Here is a 27625-nt window from a genome sequence, read left to right on the forward strand (position 1 = left end):
AATGATTTCAAAACATCTACTTGATTCTGGGATTCTATTAGAATTGGTTGGCTGTTCGTTGATCTGGTTTTCTTGACATAGACACAATTGTTCCTCCAATACACCGAATTGTAGCCATGCGATTTTAATACTTTGGCATACTGATACAGATTGTAGATATCTTCACTGACATAGTCTGTGATTTCAATATCTTTGAAAGAGGTGTTGGTTTTAAGCTTCTCTTTGTGTTTGAGAAAATCGACCTTCGTTTTCTGATTTCTGAACTCAACTATCAGAATCAATTTTTTCGGTTGCATATTCAGGCGTTCATAGAACTTTCTCTCCTTGATGATGGCATTGGAAATATCCATTTCAGTTACTTGTAAGTTCATACATTTTGCCAGTGCTAATATGGCCTTTTTTGTATCCTCCTGCGGCATGAGTTTCTTTGGGACATTTTTAACCAAAATGCTGTTGGCATAGTTTATATTCTCTGCTGCATCGTTTACGCTCTCCACGCTGCTGCTACTGCTGCTGCTTCTACTACTTTTGTTTTGTGCCTGTTGAAGTTCACGGGCGGTGGGTGCATCATTATCAGTTCTCTCCATCTGTGGCTCAGCAATCGCTTGCTCCAGCGATTCAATTGTATTGCGCAGAGTAATGTTTTCCTGGCGCAGTTTAGAGTTCTCATTTTCGAGAGCCTTTATTTGGAGTTTGTACTCATTATTTTGTATTGTTGCTGCATACAAATCTTCTTGGACATCTAGATACTTTGTATCAAGTTCCCTGTAGCTTTTCTCGTATGGCATGTAGTTGCGCACGGCGCTTTCGAGTTCAAGAATGTATTTTCTAATCTCTGGATTTTCACTTATGGTGCTCTCAGATGGTCGCTGATGGCTTAAGGAATCCATGTTGGCACTAAGCAATAGCTTTTGATCATGTTTAAACAAACATGCATATATATTATAAACTGATAATCTTTTCGTGTATGGATTTATGACGTACTGATTCCAATACTAAAATGGGTATAAACACAAAGATCTAAAATACAAGGTCTGTTCGCATACTTTTCCTGAAAAAATTTGCAGATTTAAAACCCGTTAAAACTCCGTTTACATTGTTCATTAAGTCCGGTTTAAAGCTCTCGTCAGCTGATTTTAAAATAGGGAAACAGAAGATCGAGCCATTTAATCCGGATCTACAGAACAGTGAAAACGGGGGGTTTAAACTCCGGATTTAATGGCTCGATCATCTGTTTTCCCCTTTATACAATCAGCTGACGAGAGCTTTAAACCGGATTTAATACAATTACAATCAGCTAACTAGAGCCTTAAATCCGAATTTAAAGAGCAGTGTAAACGGGGCCATTTTTACTTTGAGGCTGGTACTACGTTCTTTTTTATGGAACATTTTCCGAAAATCGTTCAGCATTTATTTATAACAATAATTAGATTTTGTAGTATTTTCACTGTTGTAATTTAAATAAGATCAACTTTCCAAAAGCCTTTGTCAACCACTTCCACTTCTATCCAAATATTGTTGTTGTAATTGCAGACCAAAAGCACAACACATTCTTTCACAAATCGGTTTTATTTCGTACAGATTGATTGAGTTGCTTGTTGTGAAAGAATTATTTATTTCTCTTTTAAGTATTGGGTTGCCCAAAAAGTAATTGCGGATTTTTTAAAAGAAAGTAAATGCATTTTTAATAAAACTTAGAATGAATTTTAATCAAGTATACTTTTTACACTTTTTTTCTAAAGCAAGCTAAAAGTAACAGCTGATAGCAGACAGAAGAAAGAATGCAATTACAGAGTCACAATCTGTGAAAAAATTTGTCAACGCCGACTATATGAAAAATCCGCAATTACTTTTTGGGCAACCCAATATATTTATTTATATTTTAAAAATACTTTCTTATTTATGCCTCCACAAACACTTTATTTTTTACCACTCAGAGTAAATACATGTGAGCAACATAACTAACACTAACAAACACTCAGTTACAATTAGAAGTTTGGCGATCGCGTTTATTTTGCATAAGAAAAAGGACTTGTTGCACATCGACCGTGGTTGCGATCTCAATGGGAGTCCCGAAATGTAAATTTTCCCTATATGAAAAAACAAGTTATGACGAAACGAACACATTTCGGCCAATTTTTTCTTTTGTTTTTTTTTTTTTTACATGGAGTTTCAATGCGAAAACTGAATACAGTACCGGCCTTTACTTTAATTGGCTTTGACAGAATATTTGTTCCACTAGATGTAGACGTAGAATAGCGTTCCAAGCGCCTAGATCTTCTGCGCTCGTTCTAAAATCTCTGACACTAAGCTTCGAAGTGTCTCCCACCACTTGATCTTTCCATCGGGCTTTTGGTCTTCGCGGTTTGCCTGTACCACCGTGTTTCCCTTCAAAAAGACTTCATTGCTGGAGCTTCTTCATTCATTCTGACAACTTGACCTAGCCAACGCAGCCGTTGTTGTTGTTGTTTATTGTGTTCTATCTTTCGTCTGCTTGATTATGTTGAGTGTCAAGACCCTGGAACTATGCGCAGTGCAAACAAAGAAACCTTGTTGACCACGTACAAAGCAATTGACCGGTCTGTGGCAGCGCCAGTGTGGTAAGAGTGGTAAGTTATCAAGCGAACAGCTTTAACAGCCGGTCAGGTTTGACGGTATTTAGATGACAGATTTTTGTTTGCATTCTCTTCTTTCTTCTTTTTCGCATATTCTGCGCTCATGTGTGTACATGTATACACACACAAATTTATTTTTGTGTGTTGGCAAAACGTCGATTAACTTGATGGCAACATGGCGGATGGCACCATATGATTTGGGGTTGTTGTATAAATGAGACCACCTTTAATTGTTTCGCCATGGCACATAATCTATAAAAAGTACACATACATAGTGGCATGGGGGCGGTTTAATATCTGCACCCTCTTTTCAACCTTACCTAGCCCAATGCATGTGCGGATTAATTTAACGTTTCTTACACTTTTTTTCTAAAGCAAGCTAAAATTAACAGCTGATAACTGACAGAAGAAAGAATGCAATTACACTGTCACATGCTGTGAAAAAATTTGTCAACGCCGACTATATGAAAAATCCGCAATCACTTTTTGGGCAACCCAATAGTTACTGCAAGTTGTGCGCGTACTGTGTTTGCCAGCAGAAGAGAGCGGAAAAGTGTGTGAGAGTGAGCAAAATATTGAGAGTTTGGTAATTGAGAGCTGGGAAATTTTTATTAGAGGTTTTCTTCTAGCAGAAATTTGCAGCATCGAACAGCTCTTTTATTGAAAATCAGCTGTTTATTTGAAATAAAAAACCAAAGAGAGTAACGGCTGTTCTAAATCTGCTTCAAATTTTTACTGAAGTACGCGAACAGACCTCTAAAATTTTAACTATAAAACAATATGGTACACTGTTTTTGGTCTTTGCATGTCATTTCTGTACACATACATATATAACGCAGTACAATTTAGGGATTTTCCCTGAAAAATACTTAGAAAAACATGTTTCAATGTTGCCACATCTCCTATTTTATGTATATTGAGGATTATATATGTACAGGCGTATAAATAAACTTGAATGTGCTTACTATTATCAGTTCACTATAACTGAATTATTTTCTTATATTTATGTGCCATAAGCAAGTCGTAGGTATTAGCGCGCACACATTGTTATGACAAAAATTTGCAACGTGAAGAAGGACATACAACGGATCTGGCACCATTTGTATTGCTTGAGTTGATCGAATAGTTAATCATTTGTCTGCGGAAGAGAACAAAGCAAACAAACCAGCGGAGAAAAATGTCAGGCCTCAGGTTAATGTGTCCCATTTGTACGGACGATTTCCAGGAGAACGATGATATATACTCCACCAGCTGTGGTCATATTTATCATTTTTCCTGTATGCGTCAATGGCAGAGCCGGTAAGTTGAATCTAATTTCGTTTCTAGTGCAATGCAATATCTATGTCTTTTAGAGCAACAAGTTGCCCCCAGTGCCGTCACCATAGTCCAACTTCGCATAAATTATACTTAATTTTTAACGATGCCCCTGCTGAAAACACCGCTTCGGCTTCTGCTTCTGCCGAAGATCAAGAGGATCTGAATGCAAAATTGGAATCCAGCGTGGACAAAATAAATGAACTCAATGCCCAACTACAGGAGGCGGAAATTAACTTCTATCACCTGCAAGAACAGTATACCATTGAACAGGAGCTGCGCAAAAGATCCGATCAAAGAATTGCTGAGTTCACCAATAATGAGGAGAATTTTCTCAACTTACATGCCCAATACTCGGAGATAGAAACTCGAATTCATCTTTTGGAGGAGGAAAATGAACGTCTTAGTCTTGAAAATGAATACAAAGCTGAGGAGATTTCACGCAAATCAAGAGAAATTGCTACTCTGCAAACAAACAGGTTAAGATTTAATGATAACCAACAGCTGCGAGAACAATTTTCCGACACTGAATGTCACCTCAGAACTTTGCAAGAGCAAAATTCAAATTTAATTTTGGAAAATGAGTACAAATCAAAAGAACTTGCGCTAAAAGTTAAAGAACTAACAGCTCTAAAGACGGCTAGAAAGGGTCACAATGATGCCTCTTCGGATATTGCTGTCAATACCAAAGTTAATGTTCTGGAGCAAAAGCTGAAATGTATTACAGTACAACTGGAGAAGGAAATTGCCAATAATATGCAGCTGTCCATAGAAAAAATAAAATTAAAGAGTCAAATGCAAAGATTGGAAATTCAAAATAATAGTAAAGCCTTTTCTAAGACATCTTTGGCAAATAAAGCCACAAGTGCATCGGGGGCTATAGCTCAGGACACAAATCCAAATAGAGCGATGCAGCACAGTATTGTGCTACAAAAGTTTCCCTACAATGAAATACGTTATCCATTGGAGAATGTAGTTCTATCCATTGCGGCCAAAATAGGTATACCAAATGCCAACATTGAAGATATTGTCAAAGTGAACGTACTGGACCGTATACATCCGAACAAAAAACCCAAGGATGTATGCATGTATGTGGAATTTAGGACAGGGCTTTTGAAATCTGAATTTCTTGCCAAAGCGAATTTATTGAAAAATGACGAAACATTTAAAGGGACATTTATAAAGGAGTATATCGATAAGCAGATACACAACATATTTTTATATGCTGTCAGAAATCTACGTGGAGTAGGTTTTCGTTATATAGACTGTAAGGCCAATTGTGTTGTAGCCAAGAGAAACGAGCAAGAATTTCGACTTTATAGTAAGAAAAATGTTGATGAATTGTTGTGCAAAGCCATGAATTCACCTGCTTCATTACCAAGGGAAACGGAAGAGAAGATTGATGAAGACTACTACAAAACACAAACTTAATTAGTATGTTAATAAATATTATCAATATAATTATTATAGGTTAATTATGTTGTTTTTTTTTTTAATGCAAGCGCGTTCCGGTCCATAGGACCGATCGTTGGGGAATGGCCATTGGTTATTTGAAGGCCAATAATATGTCAATTACATCACAATGGCTGGAACCTTCTATGTGGTGTTCATCGTTGTTGTGTTCTATCTTTCGTCTGCTTGGTTTTGTTGAATGTGCAGATCTAGCAACTCTACGACTTAGGTGGGGTGTGTCCACAGGAATCTGGGTCAGAGTCGAGTGGGTCTGGCTGAGCAGTTAAATAATTGACTTGTCCCTGATTACAATCGAGACATACATCTTGCACGTCGGCATCAATCCTTGCACTATGGGAGTTGAGGCGGCTGCATCTGCCGGAGTGAAATTGAGCCAGAACTACTCTGGTTTGCCAAGGGAGATCAATTTCATGCGGTGCAATGGGAGGCGGTCATTCTTCACATTCACCCGGTAGCTATTTACCGCATGAATGTTGTCTAGACTCGCTTGATATCGATGTACTCTCTGGTAGCGCTGAACCTGTAGACGCTCTCAGCTGAGCTTCTCGTAATTGCAAAATAAAATTAGGTTGGTTGGCTGACAGACAGCTAAATGCCTGGTGATATTTCTTTATTGAAAAGTCAACGAATACAAAATGATCAGCTCTGCCGGCGTCATACAATGGTTCCCCAAAATCAATATTTTCTATACACTTAAACATAAAACATCTAAAGTCTTTGTACAAAATATGCATCAAGTGCATTTAAAGGGTGATTTTTTTGAGGTTAGGATTTTCATGCATTAGTATTTGACAGATCACGTGGGATTTCAGACATGGTGTCATAGAGAAAGATGCTCAGTATGCTTTGACATTTCATCATGAATAGACTTACTAACGAGCAACGCTTGCAAATCATTGAATTTTATTACCAAAATCAGTGTTCGGTTCGAAATGTGTTCAAATTTTGACAAATTTTGTTCAGCGATGAGGCTCATTTCTGGTTGAATGGCTACGTAAATAAGCAAAATTGCCGCATTTGGAGTGAAGAGCAACCAGAAGCCGTTCAAGAACTGCCCATGCATCCCGAAAAATGCACTGTTTGGTGTGGTTTGTACGCTGGTGGAATCATTGGACCGTATTTTTTCAAAGATGCTGTTGGACGCAACGTTACGGTGAATGAACACATTTCGAACCGGACACTGATTTTGGTAATAAAATTCAATGATTTGCAAGCGTTGCTCGTTAGTAAGTCTATTCATGATGAAATGTCAAAGCATACTGAGCATCTTTCTCTTTGACACCATGTCTGAAATCCCACGTGATCTGTCAAATACTAATGCATGAAAATCCTAACCTCAAAAAAATCACCCTTTATTAAGTCAATTTGATTATATGGTCAATGCCTTTGTGCATTCTCCCGAAAAGTTTACAAGAAATGTAACAATGTCAGCAGAAAGAAATCTCTGTGGCCACAATAGTTGAATGAGTTAAAATGTAGTGCAAGTGGTGGCAGTGACATTCATTGCATTTAACATTGGCCTGTGCCTGTGACTTTGTTAGTGGAATTTGATATTCTATTCTTGATAACATTTTCTTTAATATTGTTGTAGTTGTTGTGGCAGTGTGTTGTACACTAAGTCGGCATTCCTTGCCGATGAAGGAATCCATCGGGTCAATCCGGTACGTACAACGGGCTGCCATGGGATTGAAATTTTCTTTGTGCTACACGATTCGAAACTGGGAATTCCAACCCGTGTGATACTCATAGACATCCGGTACTGGAGGAAGTCTGTACTGACTGGTCATTGCAACCTCAAGTCATTGACGTTGCTCTGCATGCAGGAAAGGTGAGTGTGTAAGATGTCTAAGAAGAGTTGTAGATTCATTTTTGAGAACCTTTTGTTGTAGTTGTTGTAGCAGTGTGTTGTACACTGAGACGGCAGCCCTTTAAAGACGTCATTTGGTCAACCCGGTACGTACAACCGGCTTTAATCCCGATTCCTAAATTTTTTCTGATGTTCTGCCAGGTTTCGATCCCGGGCGTTCAGCGTTATAGGCGGACGTGCTAATCTCTGACCTCCCCAAGATATATTCATTTTAAGGTAGTGGCAGTTGCCCAACAGCAAAATATTGAGTGCATTATCTGTCAAAATCAGTGATTAGTGCAACTCTGATTTTGTGTATGTAACTAGTTCGCACCATTTTTCGTTGTTTGCGTGTTATGGTTCTTAACCATAAAACACACATACACAAACAAAACTCGTTGACAGATAGTGCACTTTGCGGAAAAAAATTGTACTCAGCTGTTTACGGTACACTACCTGGTTATCCCCTGCGTATTGTCCAAAAAAGAAAAATTATTAATCACGCTTCAATCTAAAGAGACAAGAACCTCGAATATCGTTTGTTTTCTTTTTCGAGAATATAAACCTGTCAACAGTGGTGTTACCTTCAACAGAGTGTTGCCAAGATCGCCACAATACCCTATAGAGTTCCAATAAAAAAAAACAGCACTATTTTATTTGGTATAACAGAATGCCATAAGCTTGTAAATGGCATGGTTATATAAAACTATAACTAGTGTATATATTTTAAAATGGATAAACTTATGTTTCCGGTCAATAAACAAATAGTATATAGTTTGTGACACTGGGTCATTCAATACGATGTGTTTTCTGTATTTTTTTTTTTCATACTAAACTATGCGGCAGTCTTGCTATGTATATAAAAGGCAAAGTGTGATTTTTGTTTTAGCCCTAGACTTGCTTAGGAGGAACGGCCATGGAGCGGGTTTTGGCACGGTTAATTTCCTCTGCAGCTACATAATTTATTGAGCATATTTTTGAATCCAGTCCAACATGAGGAACGTTCGTCATCTGTACTAATGGTTTGCCAACTCGAACTATCTCCATTGATGACTAGTGGTGGTTCGCTGTTTGGCATCATTTGTTGAACTTGGTGGTGGATGGCTAAAACTTCTCTCCATTCGTCATCACTGCTACTACCTTCATGGTAACCAGCACTTTGAAGAAATGCTCGAGTCATAGCCTCACCTATATTCCATTCGTTGTCAATGTCATTGGAGACAGTATTTGCCGAGTTGTTGGCAGCATGTGCCACATTTTGGTTTTGGTTTCGGCGTGCACGCAGCCCACTTTGCTCAGAACTTGTGGATGGCATGGGTTGCGTTACATTTCTAAATTTGGCACATAAATCGTCTACATGCTTTTTTGACAATATATTTATTGCAGGGCTATCCTTGTCTTTTCGCACATAAACTTGTTTATCTTTTATATAGAATACCCGAAAGCCACAATGCTCCTTTAATTTATGGCTGTATTGGAACAGAGATTTTACTTCAGAATCAACGACTTCGTGTATAACAATTGACGAAGTTCTTGGCATTTTCTTAAGCTTAAATTTATTGGCCAGAAATGCATCCTTATGGCTGGAGCTTTTAAAGGAAACGTATAGAACATCACCTACTTTAGATATATTGCCAATATCGGGCTCACGTATATGTACTTGCATAATCCCAATTAATTGGAGTACAACAGCAGGTAAAGATGTTTCAATTTGAAGATCCCGAATACCTTTTATAATCACTTTGTGCTCTTCATTTGATGCTCCATTATTAACAGGCCTGGTGGTATCACTTTCTGCCTTAAGATCGATGAAAAGGCGATGTGGCGCCGGGTTACTGCGATTACACATGGGACAAGTATTGGATCTAAAGAAGAAGAACAACAACAAACAGAATGACCATTAGGATCATTAGTTTAGGTTATCAAAGGCAAACTTACTGCTCTTGCCATTGCACTAGGCAAGAATGATGAAATATATGACCACATATTGTACTGCATATGTCATTTGGATCACTGTAAGAATCCACACATATGGGACAAGTCAGACCCGAGGAAGCCATAGTAGTTACTAAATTCGTTGGAATGTTAAGCCACAAAAATGTGGTAATTTGAAGAGTTTAATTATTTTTTTTTTTTTTTGGACTTTAATCGAAATGGCAGAGTACGACTCTATATGCCAGGTTGTACTTCCGAAGTTGGTGTCCCCACCAACTGTAAATTAAAACACGTGTATTAAAAATACAGAATTAAAACCAATGTACAGTTATAACTGTACTGTGTATAACGATGACTAAGCATCGAATCCCGAAGCGTCCGCTTCAGACGAATTCTAAATGCAAAGTCATTTAATTATTTATTTATTTATTTTACACAATTGATAACTCTCAATCTCTTCAAATGCAACAAAGCTGATAACAAAGACAATAATCCCAGATTGCACTTCAAAACAGTGATGCCACGTTTTGTTTGAAAATTTGCTCTGGCATTTTCGTAAAGAATCCCGTCTTCATCATCTTATATGTCTGCTGGCGGTGGGGTGTTAAAAAAGTGGCATGAGACACTAAGTCTATACAAAGATATATTTATTTACAGGTAGTGGCAGTTGTCCAACAACAAAATATTGAGTTCACTATCTGTCAAAAGCAGTGATTAGTGCAAATCTGAATTTGTGTATGTTACTTGTTCGCGCCATTTTTCGTTGTTTATGTGTGCGATGGTTCTTCACTATAATACACACACACACACACACACAAAACTCGTTAACAGATAGTGCACTTTGCGAGAAAAAGTTGTACTCAGCTGTTTACGGTACACTACCTGCAATTATGTCATAGTCTATACTGCCACTCATATGGGGTCTGCTAGATGTGCAAACTTATATGTTCATAACAAAAATGTTGTTATCGACATAAAATTTGTATAGACGTACATAGACCTTGTCGTTCTCTTTCCTGAGAATGTCAATGATGGTTCGTCCTCCGATATCATGGCTCATCAGGGTCTGGTTGAGAAGATTGCTTTGCCATTGGTTGATTCTCGGGCATTGAAATGTTAGGTGATCGATAGATTGTATCTCGCCGCAATCTCAGCTATCTGTGTCCAGTATGTTTACTTTGTGTAAGTGCCGTCTCGTCCTTATGTGGCTAAAACGAAGTCTACAGATCATCGTGATTACGTTGCGGAGTAAACGTCTGCTGTGGAACCAAGGCGTTGTATTTACAATAGGTGATAGAGAAAAAGAGATGGCGTCCTTTTATGCTCGAGTCCCACTTTGCCTGCCAAGTCGCTATTGCCCTCTTTTTATCATGGGACTTAAGGTCGTTGTGGGGCATTGGGGGGGTAAATTCCGACATCGTTGTGATTTACAGCTATAAGATCAGCGTGCATATTGCCATCAGTATCGGAATGTTTGGGTATGCATAACAACTGAATTGTCTATTCGCTCTCTGTGAGTTTCGCCACATCATATTTGATCTTCATAATGTGTAGGTGTGTTTTAGTGTTGCCAATTTTCTCGATTGCTTGTATTGGGTTGCCCAAAAAGTAATTGCGAATTTTTTAAAAGAAAGTAAATGCATTTTTAATAAAACTTTGAATGAACTTTAATCAAATATACTTTTTTATACTTTTTTTCTAAAGCAAGCTAAAAGTAACAGCTGATAACTGACAGAAGAAAGAATGCAATTACAGAGTCACAAGCTGTGAAAAAATTTGTCAACGCCGACTATATGAAAAATCCGCAATTACTTTTTGGGCAACCCAATACGTTCGTTTTTCACCGTTGAAACCCCTTTTTTCGCGATAAGTGTTTTGAAACATAGCGAAAATAGCAGTTTTATTAAAATTTTACCATTAGTACTAAGGGAATGTTCTACTGAATGAAATCAGCAAGTTTTTTGGCTTTAAAATCTGTTATCTAAAAAAAGTAATCGCCGAAAACTATCGCGAAAAGCGAATACCAACCCTAAAGGCTGGTACTAAGATATATTCATTTACGGGTAGTGGCAGTTGCCCAACAACAAAATATTGAGTGCACTATCTGTCAAAATCAGTGATTGATGCCACACTGAATTTGAGTATGTTACTAATTTGCGTCATTTTTCGTTGATTGTGTGCGTTATGGATCTCAACTATAATACACACACACACACACAAGCAAAACTGGTTGACAGATAGTGCACTTCACGAGAAAAAATTGTACTCAGCTGTTTACGGTACACTACCTGGTAATTATGGCATGGCGATAACTCTCATTTAGCTATTCTAACAAGTGCTCTGTGATTCACAACTGTGACGTGAACCTCAAAATCGTTATCTACATTCAATCTACCAATGTTAGAAAACCAAATATTATTGTTCGAATTTCTCAGAAGTCAGTTAGTCAAACATTTGTATGCAGAAAAGAGTAAAGTAAAAAAAAAATGTCCGGCCGCAAGTTAAAGTGTCCCATCTGTACGGAAGACGTTCAAGAACGAGATGAAACATACACCACCAGCGGTGATCGTATCGATCATTTCTCCTGCATGCAACAATGGCAGAGCCGGTAAGATGGCTTTGAATCTGATATCCAATGTAATGCAATGTCAAATTTATGTATGTCTTTTAGAGGAGCAAGTCGTCCCGAGTGCCGTAACCATAATCCAACTTCTCATAAATTAATTCTGAATGATGCTCCGGCGGAAAGCACCGCAGCTGTGAATGAACAACTGGTTGAAGCAGCATTTGTCATCGCATACTTTGTTTATTATTGTTTGTTGTTATTTTTTTTTGCATAATCGGTCAACATTGTAAAGCTGCCATCAGATATGTCGTAGGAAATTTCAAAAATAGCAACTCTGAAGGCCTGGTAATGCTCTCGAAAATGTATCGTAAATGTAAAGAGGCAATTGTGCTTATTATAAAACGTAGCAGTTGACATTACAAACCAAAAAATTTTACTAACAAGACTAGAAAGTGAGGGAAGGTCTGACGTCGGAAAACTTCAGGCGTGCCTCAAGGACAGGTTGGAGGAGACGGCCCTCCACGAAGTGGTGCCAGAAGTCTAGACGTCTCTCCTAGTGAAGGAGTACGCGATGCCAGCTTCCCTGAATTTTGAAAGGGCATTAAATGACAAGGAGATGAGTCGACAGTCACCGCCCTGAACCGCACGGGGTTCAGGGCGGAACTTAGTTTCTCCCTGTGTGACTGTACACTACGTGCCAGGCCTATCAAGCGGACTTCGGAGATAGTGTAGTTTAGAGGCTGGTACTAGGTTTTGACGAAAGCACCTGGTTCGCATGCCTATAATTTGCCTAGGCCATCGGCCTTCCCCGGTAAACCAACACGCTCTTTAAGAAGTTGGAATAATAGAAGACACATCGCTCTCAGGTATTTTGAGAGGCTTGGTGCGAATGATCCTAAGACTCTCACTAATAGGGAGAGAGACTCCCTAACTGGGGTCCGGAAATCGCTGCACAGGCTACCGCAGTCAGCCAAAAGGCTGCGGTCACCTGGAGGGCATCCCATGTCTAAAAGAACTAGGGCGAACAACAGTTAGATGGGTCCAAAAAACTATGCAGCCCATTGAGGCCTATATTTGAAACTGCGCTGCCAGGGTCACGCTTAGGCTGAGAGAGTTCGGTATGCTGAAGGAGGATGGTTGCGGCCACAGTTCGATTCTGGGTGTTATGGATACGGAAGGTGGATTGAGGAGGATCTCCGACTACCTGGCACCAGTGCCGACTGGAGTTAGGGCATTCGCGATTCGTTATCCTGAGAGGGACAATGGTGGGCGGACAAGCTCCGGCGTAGGTAGGTCCGTACTTGCGTAGCGAAGGGCAGTTCTTCACCTCCCGCTCGGGTTTCTGCACTCCTCCTGTCTTTGTCTTTTTATTCGTGTATAACCTCTAGTACGAGGTCTCATATTTTCCTTTTTCTTCCCTTCCTCTCTCTAGGGTACCACAATGGGCCAAACTGGCCTCCGCGTGAAATCACCTTTGGTGGGTGGCCCATTCAACCTAACCTAACGACCTAGTAACATTTTTAACACCGCTACCTTTGTTAATAGGATTAGGGAGGAGGTTTTAGATGTAACAATATGTTCGGTAAATCTAATCAATGAGGTTCAGAATTGGAGGGTCTCCATGGAGCATTCCTTCTCAGACTATGGCTAGATTGGGTTTACAATAGCACGGCCAGTGCCGATTACGATAAGCTTCCGTAATAAGTTGAAGCCCAACTAGCCAAAATTCGGAAGACTACACAGAAGAAGAATTGGACAAGATTATTTAGATTGTCCAAGCATAGAAGGCATTGACGACAATGTCAACAGTCTTTCGAAGATAGTTGTCCTCTTCTATGAAGGAAATCAGCTCAAGAAAAACCCTGGATGACATTGGGAAAGAGGTCCGCAGATAGAGCTCGTCGTAAAAAATCGAAAGTTTACTGAGATGTGTACTATACACTGCTCAAGGAATACTATAAGATTACCAGAGCGGAAAAACGTGCCCCCTGGAAGCTTCTTTGCGAACAGGTCTATAGCAATAATGACGCCACCAATTTCAAGTTACTCTCAAAAACCCATGTCCAAACTGAAACGTTATCAGACGACATGGGAGTGAAAGCAGAGAAAGCGAAGGACTTGTTGAGGCTATTGATGAAGTCCCATTTTCCACAGAAGACGAAGGGACTCACGGAGACACCGGAATCTTGGAATAATGAGGTTGATCGAAGGTTTATCATAGTTAATGAAGCCTAGAGGAGCATCAAACCATTTAAGTCACCTGGAATATTTCCGGCGTTACTACAAAAGGATTCGAACTATCTGGAGACTCATCTGGCCACTATTTTCACAGTGTGTCTTGGACCAAAACCTGGCAGGAGGCAAGGGTGGTATTTATATCCAAGCCTGGCAAGGCAAGTTATGCGACACCAAAGGCCTACAGACCTATAAGCCTAAAGTCCTTTGAACTCAAAACTATGGAAAGCATTGTGGTTACCATGATAAAAAGTAGCACATCGAACGAACTGCTCAAGTACCAACAGCATGTCTGTGCCAAGGGAAGGTCTGTGGAGACTGCCCTGCACGAGGTTGGGCATACAATAGGGGAATTCTTCGATGCCAAGATGTACACATTGGCGGTATGCATTGACATCGAGATGGCTTTTAATAATGCGCGTACTGACACACCGATCCAATCCTAAGACCAGTACCGGGTGGACCGAATCTTTAGAGACTAGATAAACCATGTGCTAAGGAACAGGTGGTTAAATAGTGGGTCCTGATTTATCCAGAGTCTAAGGACTCTGTCCACCCGGTACTGGCCTAAAGAAGAAAGTGGCACAGGGCACGCCACAGGGAGACATTTTATCGCCACTTCTATGGGTGACCACCAGACCTATTACGGATGAAAACTGCTAGGCAGACGATGTTATAATACTTCTTAGGGGTAAGGATCCGAACCAGCTATGCAGAAGGGCCGAAAGTGTCTTGCATATCGCATATAACAGGGGCTAAACCCAGGGGTCTCATCGTTAACCTAGAGAAGACTGAAATATGCCTGCTCACGAGGAATTTGACGCACTACGTTTCCTCAACAAAACGATTTCGATATCTGACAAGGCCAAATACTTAGTGAGTGATCTTGGATAGGAAATTTTATTGGAAGTGTTAGGAGCGTAGTGAGAAGGCTCACAGATGTAGGGCACTACGTAGACGGGCCGCAGACTCGAAATGGGGCCTGAATCCGAGGAAAGTCCACTGGCTCTACAGTAGCTTGATAAGACCGATACTTACTTACGCCTCAGTAGTTTGGTGGAATGGAGAAAAGTGCAAAATAAGGACCATACAACAGGTTCAGAGAACATGTTGTCTTGCCATAGGCGGAGCGATGAGGACCACGCCCACTAGGGCACTGGAGACTATTCTAGATATCCGACCCATTGACATACAGATTAAGTGTGAGGCAGCCACTGCGGCTATGAGACTTAGAGCGATGTGAGAATGGATTGAGGATGGGAGCAGCTCATACCATCGCGGTATAATCGAGGCGACGATATGAAACTTGGAAGGAAGGGAAGAGGTTTCCCATCAGATACCTGAGACGACACTTTAGGTCGAGTACGAGGCCTGCCAGAGGCACAGTCTTGGATTGACGGAACTCTGGTATTGCCATCTGGAAAAACATGATACACAGATGGATTAAAGCTAGAGGACAGAGTGGGCCTGGGGGTCTATATTGAGAACCCAAGGACTGAGATCTGTTTTAGACTGCCTGACCGTAATACGGTCCTGCAGAGTGGACAGTAAAATGGCCATAAGGCAATAACAACCAGGACCATAAGGTCACGAACAGTCTTGCAGTGTAAGAAGGATTAACGCCTTCTCTGAGGATGGCACAATCCGCATCGTTTGGTTGCCGAGCTTTAACGGAGTAAGGGGGAATGAAAGGGCAAACGATTTGGGGGTGAAAGCCAGAGGACTGCTGTCAATAAACTTGGTTAACCAGAAACCTTTCTGGTCGACGCAGTCCGAGTTAAGGGCGTGGCTGACAAACAGCGAAACGTTATGTAGGACGGCGAAAATCATATGGGGTGATCTGGATCGTGAGAGGACGGAGTTATCACTAAAAGGACGTAAGAAGGAGGTCATGATAGCTTTTGGTATCATAACGGGTCACATAGGACTACGAGCTCACATTTGCAGAATCCGTGCGGCAAGTGATAGCACATGCTATCACGCACGGATTCTACACTACGTAGGGCATGTGGGGAAGATAATGAGACGTTGGAGCATTTCTGATGTCATTGCCCGGTTTTTGCGCCGGTACTTAGTTGGGGACACAATACTAGACATGAACCAACTTAGAGGCGTGGTATGGAGAAACAATTAGGGATTTTGTAAGTAGGGCGGAATTCCTGACTTAGATTTTCTTTTTCGAGGTCGAGTGCGTAATTCTTATCCGATTTGGCTGAAATGACTTCCAACAACTGTGCTAAATATGGTTCTAATCGGTCTATATCCTGATATAAACCGATCTGGGATCATGACTTCTTGAGCCTCTGGAGGGCGCTGTTCTTATCCAATTTGGCTGAAATCTGTTTTGTTATGACTTCCAACAAATGTGCTAAGTATGGTTCAAATCTGTACATAACTTGATATAGCTGCCATATAAACCGATCTGGGATCGTGACTTCTTGAGCCTCTGGAGGGCGCATTTTTTATCCAATTTGAAATTTTGCATGTGGTGTTCTCTTAAAACTTTCAACAACTGTGTTAAGTACGGTCCGAATCGGTCTATAACCTGATATAGCTCCTATATAAACCGATCTCCCGATTTGACTTTTTGAGTCCTTACATGCCGCAATTTGTGTCCCATTTGGCTGAAATTTTGCATGTGGTGCACTGTTACGACTTCCAACAACGGTCCCAATTCAGTCTCTAACCTGATATTGCTACCATGTAAACCGGTTTCTCGATCATCCTTGTTCGGTTCCCAGAAGCTTTAATTTTTGCTGGTGTGACAGAGGTTTGGTTTGTAGAATAAAATTATGCCCTTCAACTAAATTTATTTTGTATACATTTTTAGCAGAATCAATGGTGGTGGGTTTACAAGATTCTCGCCGGCCGAACTTAGTACGCTTTTACTTTTTTTTAAATTTTGCAAATGACGAAACTTTGTCAAAATATCGATAAAAAAAAAATAACAATCCATATTTAGCAAAAAAAATTAAATATCGATAGTACCATCGATATTTTGCCAGTTCTAGTTTGTTAGGATTTTTCTTAAATTTTTGGTAGGAAATAATTTTCTTGAGTGGCAACACTGGTTGCGATACTCACCTTGTGTTGAAGTTTGGAATGGAATTAAAGAAAAGATAAAACCACTTTCTTCATTCAGTCTAAAAGCGTCACAACTGATTGTTGTTGTTGTTGATAATTTCTTTACAAGTTAGGATCGCATGAATGTTGTCATAATTGCTTGCAGGCAGGCTTATCAGTTTTGGTGGTGACCCTTCTGCACTGAATGATCGATTAGATTTTTAGTTAGGCACGATTCGATGGTTCTTTCGTTTAATATCACTAACAATATTAATAGCAATAATAATAATAATAAAATAATAATAATTACAGATAACAAATAAATATAAAAAAAAAATACTTTCGTTTCATTCTTTAGCACTTTTGTTGGAATGTATGTTTTTTTTGGGTGTTTTTCTTTTAGAAAAACTTCTGATTGCTGTAAATGTCTGGGTTCAGCCCTTGTGGGGTGAAACAAAAGCACCCCGCCAAGGAGGAATGTCGTAGGGAAAATGGGGAATATTGGAAACTTAAGCTAGAGCAAGTGATAGTGCATGTGCTTGCCTTTGTGGGCGATTACTTAGAAGATTAGCTTAGAGATTAAATAAAATACAAATGTTTGCCTATGGCTCTACTACATAGTAAAATATTTATATAAATTTTTGGAGTGTGTGTGTGTGTGTTTGTGTGATTGGAATGTGTGGATAGGGTGAGCTTTGTCTTTAGTACGTGCCATTGGGGCCTTCTGCTTATTCCCTAGTTGGAGATTGACTTAATTGTTTAGTTAAAGCATTAGATGGAGTCTTTTGGGATTGCTGTTTTGGTAAGAAGTTGTTTTGAGGAGTTTTTACTATCTGGAGTGACGTTTATGTTTTGACCATAGGATGGGTTTTTCTTCTGGTGCAATACACTCGCGTTCACGTACACTGGCACGGGTCGTGCTGCCGGTGTAGTGGGGGCTGCCGGTGGTACTGCTGTGGTTATGTGGGGTGGCGGAGGAGGTGGCACGGCGGGTACTGTGGCCACTGCTTCCATAGGGTAGGGCACAGCAGTCTCCGTCTTCGGTGCTGCCACTGCCTGTGTCACCTCCTCGTCCTCTTCCTCCTCTTCCAAAATGATATCTCCGCCCACCAGGGCTATGCGATTGATCTCTTTTAAGGGGCGCGTCGTCGTTGTCGGGTTGTTGCCATTGCGCTGTTTGAGATTGTTGTTGTTGTTGTTGTTGCTGGGATGACTGCAGCCGGTATTGGGGTTTAGATTTAGATTCTCTGTGCTCTGGTCTGGCAAAGATTGATAGCTCTTCGCTGCCTCTGGCTTTGTTGCTGCTGATGTCTCGTCTTTCTTGATAGATGAAGGTATTGCCGCCGCTGCTGCCATTGCCACTGGGATTGATTCCTTCGTGTTTGCTGCACTGTCGCTCGCCGCCGCTGACGGCGTACTTGTTTGCGCTGCTGTCAATTCCATAGCTGAGACTTGGGCGGAACTGCTGCAACTGGTATTTGGCTGTTCCACTGCCGACATTTGCGAGACAATAGTGCGACTGTGGTTGTGGCTCAATCCGGTATCTTTCCATTTCTCTAAAACAAATGAGAGTGACTTAGATGTTTGCTCCATTACCTGGGGTGGGGGAATACTATCACATACCTGCAGCACTACTGCCACCGCCGCCATTGGCGCCCGTGCCGTGCTTGCCAAAAGGCAGTAGACGCGAGGGCTCACACATGATAACCGTTCGGTACGCCTTGCGGTACTGCTTGTTCATGATCACATATATGATGGGATTGATGCAAGCCGACAAGTACAGCATTATATAGCTGAGTATGTGTAAATTGGGATGCTCCACCTCCTGGTCAGCGACTTTGGCAATTGTTATGGGCAGATAGCAGACAACAAAACTCAAGAATATGGCCAACACCATTTTGGTGATGCGCCACTCATTGCGCTTGGCCCGCACCTCTCTTTGGTCCTTAATGCGTGAGGTGGATTGCTTTTGAATCGATTCTTGCTTGACATCCGTGGAAAAACTGCTGCTCGATGACACCCTACTCTGAAGATTTGCCGCATCCATATTGCTGGCTGCCGCCGAGGGTGGAGGCCTCAGATTATTTGGTATTGAATTCTGCTTGTTTGCATGACGTTTTAGCCTTTGCTCCGATTTGTGTACCACCCAAAAGATTTTCGTATAGCAGGCGATAATAATTATACAGGGTATTACAAAGGCCGTAACGAAGAGTGTGGTTTTACTACTATGGCCATGGTCATCTTCCCGAATGGAGCAAGTGCCTAATTTTTCATCGTATGCAAAAGTACCCCAGGCCCCAACCAGGGTTGGCAGCTGCATGCCATATGAGAAAACCCAACAGAATACAATCATAGCAGCAATCCAATGGCGTTTGTAGATTTTCCCGTACGAATTGTGATGGGCTATCATAACATATCTGAAATAAAAGGAGATAGAATTTGGTAATTTTATTAACATTTGGAATGAAATGGTGATTTAAACATAAAGGTTAACGTCGTCATGGATACATTTTAGTTATTATGAAATTCATGTCAACTGTTTTTATCTTATCGTTGCTAAAACGAGTTTAACAATGGAAAAGTTCATGTCTAGAAATTCTTAGAAATTCATATCTAAATTCACTTTTAAATGATGTAACTGGAGGGGCGATATATACTGCAAATCAGCCTGGCTGAACAAGGTTTTCTTTAGGAAAACTGCAATTCAGCCTGGCTGAATAAGGTTTTCTTTACGAAAATTGCAATTCAGCTTGGCTGAATAAGGTTTTCTTTAAGAAAACTGCAATTCAGCCTGGCTGAATAAGGTTTTCTTTGGGAAAACTGTAATTCAGCCTGGCTGAATAAGGTTATCTTTAGGAAAACTGCAATTCAGCCTGGCTGAATAGGGTTATATTTAGGAAAACTGCAATTCAGCCTGGCTGAATAAGGTTTTCTTTAGGAAAACTGCAATTCAGCCTGGCTGAATAAGGTTTTCTTTAGGAAAACTGCAATTCAGCCTGGCTGAATAAGGTTTTCTTTAGGAAAACTGCAATTCAGCCTGGCTGAATAAGGTTTTCTTTAGGAAAACTGCAATTCAGCCTGGCTGAATAAGGTTTTCTTTACGAAAATTGCAATTCAGCTTGGCTGAATAAGGTTTTCTTTAAGAAAACTGCAATTCAGCCTGGCTGAATAAGGTTTTCTTTGGGAACTGTAATTCAGCCTGGCTGAATAAGGTTATCTTTAGGAAAACTGCAATTCAGCCTGGCTGAATAGGGTTATATTTAGGAAAACTGCAATTCAGCCTGGCTGAATAAGGTTTTCTTTAGGAAAACTGCAATTCAGCCTGGCTGAATAAGGTTTTCTTTAGGAAAACTGCAATTCAGCCTGGCTGAATAAGGTTTTCTTTAGGAAAACTGCAATTCAGCCTGGCTGAATAAGGTTTTCTTTAGGAAAACTGCAATTCAGCCTGGCTGAATAAGGTTTTCTTTAGGAAAACTGCAATTCAGCCTGGCTGAATAAGGTTTTCTTTAGGAAAACTGCAATTCAGCCTGGCTGAATAAGGTTTTCTTTAGGAAAACTGCAATTCAGCCTGGCTGAATAAGGTTTTCTTTAGGAAAACTGCAATTCAGCCTGGCTGAATAAGGTTTTCTTTAGGAAAACTGCAATTCAGCCTGGCTGAATAAGGTTTTCTTTAGGAAAACTGCAATTCAGCCTGGCTGAATAAGGTTTTCTTTAGGAAAACTGCAATTCAGCCTGGCTGAATAAGGTTTTCTTTAGGAAAACTGCAATTCAGCCTGGCTGAATAAGGTTTTCTTTAGGAAAACTGCAATTCAGCCTGGCTGAATAAGGTTTTCTTTAGGAAAACTGCAATTCAGCCTGGCTGAATAAGGTTTTCTTTAGGAAAACTGCAATTCAGCCTGGCTGAATAAGGTTTTCTTTAGGAAAACTGCAATTCAGTCTGGCTGAATAAGGTTTTCTTTAGGAAAACTGCAATTCAGTCTGGCTGAATAAGGTTTTCTTTAGGAAAACTGCAATTCAGTCTGGCTGAATAAGGGTTTCTTTAGGAAAACTGCAATTCAGTCTGGCTGAATAAGGTTTTCTTTAGGAAAACTGCAATTCAGTCTGGCTGAATAAGGTTTTCTTTAGGAAAACTGCAATTCAGTCTGGCTGAATAAGGTTTTCTTTAGGAAAACTGCAATTCAGTCTGGCTGAATAAGGTTTTCTTTAGGAAAACTGCAATTCAGTCTGGGTGAATAAGATTTTCTTTAGGAAAACTGCAATTCAGTCTGGCTGAATAAGATTTTCTTTAGGAAAACTGCAATTCAGCCTTCCAAGCTAAGCTACAATAGCTATTATTTTTCATAAAAATTATACAACTATGTATTTGCAAAAATTTCAAAAAACGAAGTTTATGCTTTTTCACACAAAATTTTATTCTTCTTTACCTTTTTTACAATTTTTGTTATACTTTTTGTTGGCATCACTGCTGGTGTTTATAACCAAGGAGGATGCAAATAACGGATTAGTTTTTATGCTCTCAAAATTTTACAGCAAATGTCAAGCTGTCGGTAATTATTTTATTTTTTTTCAAAGCAAGCAGTTCTGCCGGAAAAATTAGAAAAAACAGATTTCCAGCAGAGAGAAAAGAAACTAAAGAAAGAAAAAATATTGGAAATTAAGACTGCCGAAACCCTACATTCATGCATTACGCCATAGTTTCCTTCAAGGGAAAAGAAATAATGCATATTTAGAAAATCCAAATGACGCAAACTGCATGCCATTGAGAGCAGAATTCTGCTTGCGGCATGTTCTTAGATAATTCGCATTTACCTATGCTAATAACTTTAATATTAATCGTCTCATATGAACAACAGAAGCTACAAAAATCACACACTCTCTGTCTGTCTCTCTCTCTCTCTCTCTCTTACTCTCCCCCTTACTTTCTCTCTCCCTTTCATCCAATCTAGGACTACTTTGAAATGCCCTTCATTTATTGTCTTACACTTTGTAAATATTTTACCCATTTCTCCGTGTATACGCCCCTATACTTTTGCTAGCTAACGGTAATATGTTGAGTATCTCTTAACTCACCTGTTAATGGTGATCATAGCAATACATAGTAATGAAACACCAATGTTGCCATACTGTATAAATGGTATCATCTTGCAAAGAACATCTCGCGGCTTCCAAGTGCCTTCAATGAAGCGGAAAGCACTAAATGGCAACACCAGAGCACAAAATAATAAGTCGGCAATACACAAACTGAAAAAAAAGAAACAAAAATAATGAAATTTAAGAAATTAAAAATTTTTAAGTAAAAACAAAGAAAAAAAATTCTTAATTAGTTCGGTTGGATCGAATCTTATATACCCTACAGCATGGATCGCATTTTGTAAAGTTCTTTGTAAGGGTTCTCAAAAGAGAACTTCTCTTTATAGGCAGAAACTAAAAGGGGATTATGGAGGTCAAACACTTAATCCCATGGATTTTTTTTTTAAATATATATGGATAAGAATTTGTTTTCTGCAGTTGTTCAAGAAGTCAAATCCAGACAAATCGAGTCTATTTGTGAGCTTTATCAGGTTAGAGACCTGAGACCTATTTTGATCTTGGAATTCATATCAGAAGTCATCGTGTAAAATTTAAGCCAAATCGGATAGGAATTGCACTCTCTATTGGCTTAAGAAGTAAAATCGGAAGATTAGTTTATATGGGAGCTATAACAGATTACATACTTGGCATGTAGGTAGGAGGTTCTTGTGCTAACTTACAGACAAATCGGAGAATTATTGCGTACCCTAGGGTTTCAAGAAGTCAAATATGTAGATGGGTTTTTATGGGAGACAAACGGACGGACATTAACTTTGAGTTACAAACTGATCAATTAAATACAGAATATTTTATGATTCATTGCTTTAGAAACAATAATTCAAGATTTTGGAAACCGAAATACCCACATCCTATGATAGTATCGAAATATAAAAACCAACTTTAAAATATTAAAACACTTACCTCATAATAAATGCTGCTGCCACATTTCGCACTTTGGGACATTTGATTAAAGCTGCCACTGTTAAGAAGTTACCAAATATGCCAACAACCATTATAAGCAGGGTCATGACGGCCGCAAACGTTAGCATGGATGGTGAAAATCTAAAAAAAAAACGAAAAAATTAATAAAATCTGTAATTGGTCACACTATTTTAACATTCATGCAATAGCATTGAGATGAAGATAAATGGAAAGAGGAAAAGAGTTGAAAGTTCCTCAAAGTCATCAAATCTTAGTCCCTTATTTTCCGCTTCAACAATGATGATAAGAGATAAGCTAGCACATCAAAAGGAAATTTTATGCCTGCCAAAAAAACGCCCATTGCTTGCTTTCGTATTGCAACACAGTCAGGCTTATCCACATGTTCCTAAAAGAAGCCATTAATTGTTCATCTATCAAAGAACTTCATTCATGTGTTCCCTCTCCTTCTTTCAGTCAACATTAAAATAATCCCAATATAGACATTGTCATTGTCTCTGCAGATGATGGCACATCCCGTCGTTTACGCACAATCGTATGTTGGATAGTATCGCAAGTATTGGGTCAAAAAAGTCACATGTTCTGTGATACGAAAATAGGAATGGTACTTGCAAAGGAATTCGAAAATGTCCAAATTTGTTGGAAAGGGGAGAATATTTTTAAAATACGAACAGGGTACCGTGTGAATAATTTAATTAATCTTAACATAACCATATGCAAATTTGCCCACTAACATTTCATTAAGGAACAGGGGGCAAACATTTCGTTAACCAACCAGCTGGCACCAAATAGTGTCTCAGTAAAAGTCGTGAAATTGCAAATTTTGTCCATGAATATTCCACTAAGGAATAGGGGCAAACTTCTCAATTTTCAATGTGTGCAGTCCGATTCAAGTTTAAGCAAAATGATAAGGGGCCTCCGTTTTATAGCCGAGTCCGAACGGCGTGCCGCAGTGCGACTCCTCTTTGGAGAGTAGTTTTACATGGCATAGTACCTCACAAATGTTGCCAGCATTAGGAGGGGAAAACCACCGCTGAAAATGTTTTTCTGATGGTCTCGCCAGGATTCGAACCCAAGCGTTCAGTGTCATAGGCGGACATGCTAACCTCTGCGCTACGGTGGCCTCGTGTGTGAACTGAAGTTATTTTCTCAGTTGAGCACCAAATGAAGAAGTGAACATTATAAAGCAAAATAGAGAAATACCAACTAGCAAATGCCAATGGCACGGAAGTCCTCAGTGGATCTTTATATGGAACGCCTGAAGAAAGTCAAAATGGGCACCGGAGCTAAAGATACTCAAGAAAGGGAGTAGGACACAACGGAGTAGGGTAATAAGAGATTAGGAACATTAGTAGATACGATCAGAAATAAATGGAATCACAAGAGAGTGGGAGCACAAGAGATTAGGAACATAAGAAAATAGTAATATAAGAGAGAAGGAGGATAAGAGTGAAGGAGTAGTGAAGAGTGAAGAGAGTAGTGTAACAAGGGAGTAGGGTCCCAAGAGAGTGGGATCACAAAAGATAAGGACCACACGTATAACAAATTTTTCAATACGAATATTGTGAAACCATAGACAGCTTTAAAGATGGACAAGGGAAATAAAAATACTCAGGAAAGAGAAGGGTCTCAAGAAAGTAGTACCAAAAGAAGTTAGGAACACAAGAGAGTAGTAACATAAGAGAGTAGGATCACAAGAAAGTAGGGTTATAAGAAAGTGGGATCCCATGGGATTACGAACATAAGAGAGTAGTGTAACAAGGGCGTAGAGAGCAGGAACATAACGGAGTAGTGTAAGAAGGAAGTAGAGAGTAGGAACATAAGAGAGTGGGAACACAAAAAAGTGGGATCACACGTGAAAGCTGCGACGAATATCGTGGAGCCGTGGAAAGCTTTAATGATGAACACCGGAACTACAGATACTCAGGAAAGAGTAGTGTAACAAGAGAGAAGTACCAAACGAGATTAGGAACACAAGAGAGTAGGAACGTAAGAAGGTAGGCCAGAAGAGAGTGGGATAACAAGAGATTAGAAACATAAGAGAGTAGGATCACAAGTAAATAGAATCACAAGAGTGTGGAATCACAAGGGATTACGAAAATTAGAGAGCAGGAACATAAAAGTGTAGTGCAACAAGGGAGTAGAGAGTACGAACATAAGAGAGTAGTGTAACTAGGGTTACAAGAGAGTGGGATCAAAGGTGTAATAATTTTTTAAATAAGGAAAAGAGGGAGAATACTGCCAAAAGCTGCGACGAATATTGTGCAGCCGTGGACAGCTTTAATGATGAACACCGGAACTACAGATGCTCAGTAAAGAGTAGTGTAACAAGAGAGTAGTACCAAACGAGATTAGGAAAACAAGTGAGTAGGAACATAAGAGAGTAAGATCACAAGTAAAAAGAATCACAGAATAGTAGGAACATAAGAGAGTCAGATCACAAGTAAATAGAATCACAGAAGAGTAGGATCACAAGAGAGTGGGATCCCAAGAGATTAGGAACGAAAGAGAGTAGTAGCATAAAAAAGTAGGAACGTAAGAGAGTAGTCGAACAAGGGAGTAGAGTCCCAAGGGTTGTCTATTACAAGAGGAGATTAGGATCACAAGTGTAACAAATTTTTCCATTATGCAAAAAGGGAGAAGAAGGCTGAAAGCTGCGACGAATATCGTGGAGCCTCGGACAGCTTGAATGAAGATCACGGGAACTAAAGATACTCAGGAAAGATTAGCGTCACCAGAGAGAAGTTGGTACTTAGATTAACAATACAAGAGATTAGGAACATAAGAGAGTAAGATCACAATTAAATAGAATCACAAAAGAGTAGCAACATAAGAGAGTAGGAACATAAGAGGGTAAGAACATAAGAGAGTAGGAAAATAAGAGAGTAGGAACATAAGAGAGTATGAACATAAGAGAGTGGGATCACAAGAGATTAGGAACATAAGAAAGTATTGTAACAAGGGAGTAGAGTCTCAAGGGAGTGGAATCACAAGAGACTAGTGCCACGTGTGTAACAAATTCGTCAATAATGCAAAGAGGGAGAAGACAGCAGAAAGCTGCGACGAATATCGTTGAGCCTTGGACAGCTTGAAGGAAGGACACAGGTACTAAAGATACTCAGAAAAGAGTAGGGAGTAGAAAAAAAAGGTTGCGGATATTAATCCGACCCATGCCACCATGGACTTACACCTTAGCCAGTAATTGGCTTGATGTACGCTCTAAATACTAAAAAGTAAACTCGAAAAAAGAAAATCTAAGCCAGAAATTCCGTGGCACTTACAAAAGGGGCGTGGTATGAAAAACAATTGGGTTTTCCATACCACGCCCCTAAGTTGGTTTATGTCCGGTATAGTGTCGCCACCTAAATGCCAGTGTAGGGTAACTCTCAAATGCCGGGCAATGACATAGGAAATGCTCCAATGTCTCATCATCTTCCCCAAATGCCCCAAAATCTGGAGAAAAACTGGGGCGAATATCGTTGAGCTTTGAACAACTTTAAGAAGAAAAGTAGCCAAGAGCACAATTGATGATTCTAGCTGAGGCAAGTATCGTGAAGTTTTGAACGATTTCAAGAAGAATAGGCGAAGAGCATTTCCTAAGAGAAATTCTATTAGGAATTGGGTATTGAAAAGGTACTAATGAGGATTCTAGGGTAGGCAAAGTACCGTGTAAGGATTCTAGATCTTGTTTTTCCCCCTAAGAAAGGACGATAAAGCTTTTATTGAGGACAACCAAATGACAATGGAGTTTCTGATGGAAACACAGAAACTCCAGACGGTGAGAATTTCAACAAGGAAAAACAGGAGAATAACGACATCCGATGAAGACACATTTCCCAGGAAACCAAAATGAGATCGACGATCTCTTGATTATTCTGTATAGAATTGTATAGGAACTAGTGTGGCAACTACTTTACGCAAAATGTACTTTCTGGACCCGCAACACCTAACTTCCCAAGAAAAGACACGATGAGAACGATGAACGATGAGACTTTCACGGAGGAAAACCAAGCGACGGTGAAGTTTCTGAAGGAAACACCAGTTTCTGAAGTAGACAGACTGTCAGAAACCAGGAATTCCTGAGCAAAACTCTGTTGGCAATTGTAAGGCACTAGTGAGGCATCTAAGGGAATTAGGAGTTCCACCTAAGGACGATATGACTTTTACCGAGAATAACCATGAAAGAGTGGACCTTCTGGAGGCCACCTTAGTGGTTAGCATGTCCGCCTATGACGCTGAACGCCTGGTTTCGAATCCTGGCAGGTACATCAGAAAAATATTCAGCGGTGGTTATCCCCTCCTAATGCTGGCGACATTTATGAGGTACTTTGCCATGTAAAAACTTCTCCCCAAAGAGGTGCCGCTCTGCGGCACGGCGTTCGTGCTCGGCTATAAATCGGCTATCATTGAGCTTATCATTTAATCGGACGGCACTCATTGATTTGTAAGAAGTTTACCTCAGTTTCTTAATGGAATGTTCATGGGCAAATTTGCATTTTACAAACAGAATGACGAAATTAGTATAACAAAGTATAATGCAAAGGGCCCGTTGCAAGGGGGCCCTTGTTA

General features: G+C 39.9%; 3 protein-coding genes and 1 long non-coding RNA gene across 6 annotated transcripts in view; 2 read left to right on the plus strand and 2 right to left on the minus strand.

Moving 5' to 3' along the window:
* The first annotated feature begins 3571 nt into the window (after positions 1–3571).
* LOC106084000 (E3 ubiquitin-protein ligase TRAIP) lies at positions 3572–5404 on the plus strand. The gene is made up of 2 exons (XM_013247380.2): positions 3572–3914; positions 3968–5404. Exons 1-2 carry the CDS (start codon positions 3793–3795, stop codon positions 5358–5360), a joined length of 1515 nt encoding a protein of 504 aa, XP_013102834.2. The 5' UTR covers positions 3572–3792; the 3' UTR covers positions 5361–5404.
* A 1384-nt stretch (positions 5405–6788) lies between these two features.
* On the plus strand, positions 6789–8045 carry LOC131997310 (uncharacterized). 2 transcript variants are annotated; one of them, XR_009398186.1, is made up of 3 exons: positions 6789–6938; positions 6994–7230; positions 7292–8045. It is a non-coding gene; the product is annotated as an uncharacterized LOC131997310 (long non-coding RNA). The 2 variants fall into 2 exon arrangements; XR_009398185.1 differs by having other exon boundaries at positions 6789–7230.
* On the minus strand, positions 7900–9759 carry LOC106083892 (E3 ubiquitin-protein ligase trul-1). The gene is made up of 2 exons (XM_013247187.2): positions 9187–9759; positions 7900–9113 (listed from the first exon to the last, which is right to left on the minus strand). Exons 1-2 carry the CDS (start codon positions 9306–9308, stop codon positions 8186–8188), a joined length of 1050 nt encoding a protein of 349 aa, XP_013102641.2. The 5' UTR covers positions 9309–9759; the 3' UTR covers positions 7900–8185.
* Positions 9760–17198: 7439 nt separating this feature from the next.
* Positions 17199–27625, minus strand: part of LOC106083909 (G-protein coupled receptor moody) — a 39142-nt gene continuing 28715 nt past the window's right edge. For both annotated transcript variants that reach the window (XM_013247216.2, XM_059366866.1), the window contains exons 3-6: positions 23039–23179; positions 22118–22288; positions 18671–19464; positions 17199–18603 (exon numbers count right to left, since the gene is read on the minus strand). In XM_013247216.2, coding sequence (XP_013102670.2) covers positions 17819–18603; positions 18671–19464; positions 22118–22288; positions 23039–23179 — 1891 coding nt within the window. In that variant the 3' untranslated portion in view covers positions 17199–17818. The remainder of the gene's footprint in view (positions 18604–18670; positions 19465–22117; positions 22289–23038; positions 23180–27625) is intronic.

Source organism: Stomoxys calcitrans, chromosome 4, assembly GCF_963082655.1.
Source record: "Stomoxys calcitrans chromosome 4, idStoCalc2.1, whole genome shotgun sequence".
Classification (NCBI taxonomy): domain Eukaryota; kingdom Metazoa; phylum Arthropoda; class Insecta; order Diptera; family Muscidae; genus Stomoxys; species Stomoxys calcitrans.

What these genes read in the sequence shown, in the direction of transcription:
- LOC106084000 (XM_013247380.2), top strand. Translation starts at nt 3,793, where the DNA reads ATGTCAGGCCTCAGGTTAATGTGTCCCATTTGTACGGACGATTTCCAG. An exon ending in ATGCGTCAATGGCAGAGCCG is followed by an intron (nt 3,915 to 3,967) that starts GTAAGTTGAATC and finishes TATGTCTTTTAG; the next exon opens with AGCAACAAGTTGCCCCCAGT.
- LOC106083892 (XM_013247187.2), bottom strand. Translation starts at nt 9,308, where the DNA reads ATGGCTTCCTCGGGTCTGACTTGTCCCATATGTGTGGATTCTTACAGT. An exon ending in CTAGTGCAATGGCAAGAGCA is followed by an intron (nt 9,114 to 9,186) that starts GTAAGTTTGCCT and finishes CTTCTTCTTTAG; the next exon opens with ATCCAATACTTGTCCCATGT.